This window comes from Sinocyclocheilus grahami, unplaced genomic scaffold (assembly GCF_001515645.1).
Source record: "Sinocyclocheilus grahami isolate Dianchi unplaced genomic scaffold, SAMN03320097.WGS_v1.1 scaffold64.1, whole genome shotgun sequence".
In the NCBI taxonomy this organism is placed as follows: domain Eukaryota; kingdom Metazoa; phylum Chordata; class Actinopteri; order Cypriniformes; family Cyprinidae; genus Sinocyclocheilus; species Sinocyclocheilus grahami.
The window spans coordinates 849,576-853,822 of NW_015505243.1; the positions used below are offsets into that span (position 1 = coordinate 849,576).

At 30.9% G+C, this 4,247-nt stretch overlaps 1 protein-coding gene across 3 annotated transcripts in view; it reads left to right on the top strand.

Moving 5' to 3' along the window:
* Window positions 1-2,100, top strand: part of LOC107584880 (coiled-coil domain-containing protein 120-like) — a 50,661-nt gene extending 48,561 nt beyond the window's left edge. For all 3 annotated transcript variants that reach the window (XM_016271646.1, XM_016271648.1, XM_016271647.1), the window contains exon 11: window positions 967-2,100. In XM_016271646.1, coding sequence (XP_016127132.1) covers window positions 967-1,072 — 106 coding nt within the window. In that variant the 3' untranslated portion in view covers window positions 1,073-2,100. The remainder of the gene's footprint in view (window positions 1-966) is intronic.
* Window positions 2,101-4,247: the final 2,147 nt, after the last annotated feature.

The window sequence follows — 4,247 nt, forward strand, 5'->3', positions numbered from 1 at the left end:
AATATAAATGCAATATATATATATATATATATATATATATATATAAATGAATGCATTAGGTATTATACATACTAATGGATTTCACATTTTAAGTTGTACACATTAATAATTTATTTAATGGATTTTAATTACAATATTTTGAATTAAATAATATATTTTGAATGGACAATAATAAGTTTCTAAATTAATCTTTTAATTATTTTATATTGAAATATTTGAAATATTATTTTGAAATAATATTTAAATTTTAAAAAACTATTTTAATAAATTTTTAATGTAATTGAATCCTTTGATGCTCCAGTTCTCAGTGTCATGTGATCCTTGAACAAGAAACAACAATGAACAATAGTATATTTTTAAATGAACATTATATACATATTTTAAATCGTTTATATTTATTATATACACTACCATTCAAAAGTATGTGTTTGGTAATATTTTTAGATGTTTTTTCAAAAAGTATTTTATGCTCAATAAGGCTGCATTTATTTGATCAAAAATAGAGTAAAACATTGTAAAATATAGGTAATGTTGTGAGATATTATTGTAATTTAAAGAAAACTGTTTTCTATTTGAATACATTTTAAAATGTAATTTATTCCTGTGATGCAAAGCTGAATTGTCACATGATCTTTCAGAAATCATTCTAATATTTTAAAAAACAGTTGAGCTTCTTAATATTTTTGTGATAACTGATACATTTTTTCCCTGGATTATTTGGTGAATAGAATGTTCAAAAGAACAGCATTTATTTAAATATATATATATATATATTTTTTTTTTTACGAATATAGTCTTTGCTGTCACTTTTGATCAATTTAATGCATCTTTGCTAAAAAAAAAACACATAAAAAACTTAATGACCCCAAACATTTATGTTATAAGCATTTTATATATAGTTCCTTTTCTTAGATATGACCTAAATCATATCTGATTTCGTCGCCTCTTCTTTCTCATCACTTATAGGTCGATGGAGCTTTCTTTGTACCAAGATACCTTTTCATCTAAAATGCAGGACATGACACTTAAAGAGAGCAGTAATGACAGACCCACGCCAGGCACGCTGGTCTGACGCGCAAACAAAAAATAGACACAAACACAAAGAGACTACAGCAAACACCAGCTTACGTGTGTATGGGATGACAGACTGAGAGAATGCCATAATGGACTATCAAAGAGACTTTTTGCTTCCTTTCAGTGGTTAGAATTGAATAATTCTGACAGAAATCAGTCTAACATCCTTGTTATACTAACATATGCTAAGCTACCACTGACATGGGACAAATACTCGTACTCAAGACCCTTTTCAGCATGAAATCAAGCTGTCTTCTAGTTTCAGATCATCTCTGGGTTCCTACAGACTTCTTATGTAGTTTCCCTTTTAATCAGCAAAAGTAGTAGCAAGCTCTGGCAAAAGAGACAATATGTCAGCACATTCCTATCAGTGTACAATGTGAGTTCATTCTATCACACTATTTCCTTGATATGGATTTGTCACAAAATATATACAAAGAGTTCTAGTTGTTCATAAGAATCCACGAGACCTTCCAAAAGCCGTACTGGACATTTTAAGGCCCTTTGAAAAACAAATCAGGATCTTCTCAATGTTTTTATGGAAATATTTCTATGCAAATTACAATCAAGAAGACTGTGCTTAGACAAAATTAATCATTTGAGTTTTGGTTTTGTCATTCTGAGTAGCAATTTTAAAATATGTAGGAATAAAAATAAGCTGTTAAATAAACTGTTATAGAGTCAGTATTTCATGAAATGTATAATTCCGTTAGTATCTTTATTACTAATCATAACGTGGAGGAATATAAATGTGCTCATTCAGGACGATGACTTTAAGAATGGCACAAAGGTCGCTGTGCAGCTCCAACAACATCTTTATCTGTATCACTCATATTTATGATGCTTTCTATTTCCTCAGGCTGTAATTGTATACCAGTATTAATATCCACAATCACTGAGAAAACAGAGAAATTCACAGATAGAATAAGGGATAAATGACATTTGATGTATTTAAAAATTGCATTTTTTATATACAAATTTAACCAGAATGAAAGATTGAATTTCATGAAATCTGTCAAAAACAAATTTCACTCCAAAATCACAAGAAAAATTATATTTTAAAACAATTGTTTTAGGTCTATATTAAGATTTGCATTAAAAAAAGAAAAAAAAGAAATCAGTACCTGAATAAAGATTTGCATTATGACATTTTCATGACCAGAAAATGCACTTTCTCATTACTGTAATAGAAGAAAATAATCATATTATTTATGGATTTAAGGATCTACTTTTTTGCTGGATTTATGCTGATTTAAAAAAAGAATCCTTTCTGGACAGGATGAATTTTAATTACTATAATAAAAATATAATGTGCATGATCACTAAAAATAATGAGAAATATAAAGACACTCAAAAGCAAAACAACCGGATGCATTATGATAATGAGAACTGAGAGGGAAAGCTGCTTAGTTGTCATGAAAATCATGTCACAATGCAAAATAATAATAATAGGTTTTTAAAAAAATAGGCTTCATTTTATTTAGGGAGAAGATTATAAAAAAAATACTGAGGAAAAAAATATAATCTTATTTTTATTTCAATTTTGGGGTCGAAATATCACTCTTACTTGGTTCCTCTTCCTAAAACTATCAGGAATTTATAGAAACGACCTGTAGGAGGAGCCCCATGATTTGTTTTGAGGGGGTTCTGGATCCACTGAAATCAGCAGCATCCACTACAGATGCCAGATGCAGTGCTTGTCGCAAGAATCACCAGTTTCTTGTGTATAGCGCCTTAATTGCAATTGTTCATTGTTTTTCCTATCGGATTGACTGCAGATGTCAATATTTACTGTATCTCTCAGTAATTAGATTGCATGAAATGAAAAGGATTAATTAACCAAATTAGGACCTTGCCAAGACTAGTCATTTTCTCGCACCCTCCTTTAGAATTTATTTGAATTGGGATACTCAGAATGTGGCGTTGCCTACTAATGATGCCAACCTTGACCATTGTGCCTAGTAAATATGGCGGAGAAGACTTGCAGAAACAATGACTTATCTCTATGTGTATTTCTCACAGCCGGTCTAAATAAAGAATTAGGCTTCTGCTTATAAACTACAGATTTTATTCTCTCTTTATGACTGAAAAAACAAAACAAAGCAAAACAGGCATTTGGATTGCTGGCTAATCCACTCTAAATAATAGATGTAGTCTGCTATGTTTCTTAGTGTTAGTACTCCCTTCTGAAAAAGAACTTGATGTACCAATGCATGCGGGTATCTGTTCGTCGTTATTCCTTCTCTATTGTTCCTTGATTTTTATTTGGTTCATTGTGTTATCATTATGTAGGCATCTTGATGTAGGTCTTGAAAAGCTTCTACAAGTCAAATGCCTTCACCACGAATATATCTGTAGAATATAACGCTGAGAGTTGAACTTACTGAAGCAATCCAAACTTTCTCAGATACTTTGTCACCAAATGCTGCCGTGCTCGTCTCAGGACTACACTGAAAGCTGCTTTGATTGTGGTCTGTCCATTTGAATCAACACCACTGATGCATGGAAGTGTCACTAATAGAAATACCATTTTTTCTTTCCTTTATCTTTTTTTTAATAAACACGGACTTTAACACAAGAGACCCGTGAGAAAGTTGCCGAATGTTTATGATGCTTGTAAAACCTCGCTGAGGACATTTTAGGTCACCTATGTCAAATGTTTTGAAAGATCACCTTACACTTGCGTGAAATACGATTATTTCTGTTGAAAACAAAGACCTAAAGGACGATGAATATGAAGGATAACAGCCTTTTATTTTTTATTAAAGACTTAATAACTGTTGATTTAAACTGAAGGCAAATAAAATCAATGAAGTTGATCAATCTGTTTTACTTCTACATCATGGTACCAAATGCTAACACTTTTTGAAGATGTTCCCTCCATGTTGTGGACACTATTGAAGATTGTATTTCCCCAGTAACCATTTTAAAATTCCTTTTCCAAAAACTCTTTAATTGCTATTTCCTGCTCATGTTTTATCACTTTCGGATGAAACCTTTCCAACTATATATGGGCTAATTTGCTGTTTTCTCTTTGGTTTTCAACATTTTATATCTCTATTGAAAAAAAAATCAAATGAAAAACCAAGACTGTACAAAGTGTCTTTTTAATAAAGTGTTTTTGGTCATATGTAGTCATCTGTGTTATTTAACACGGCCTACATGAGGCCTAG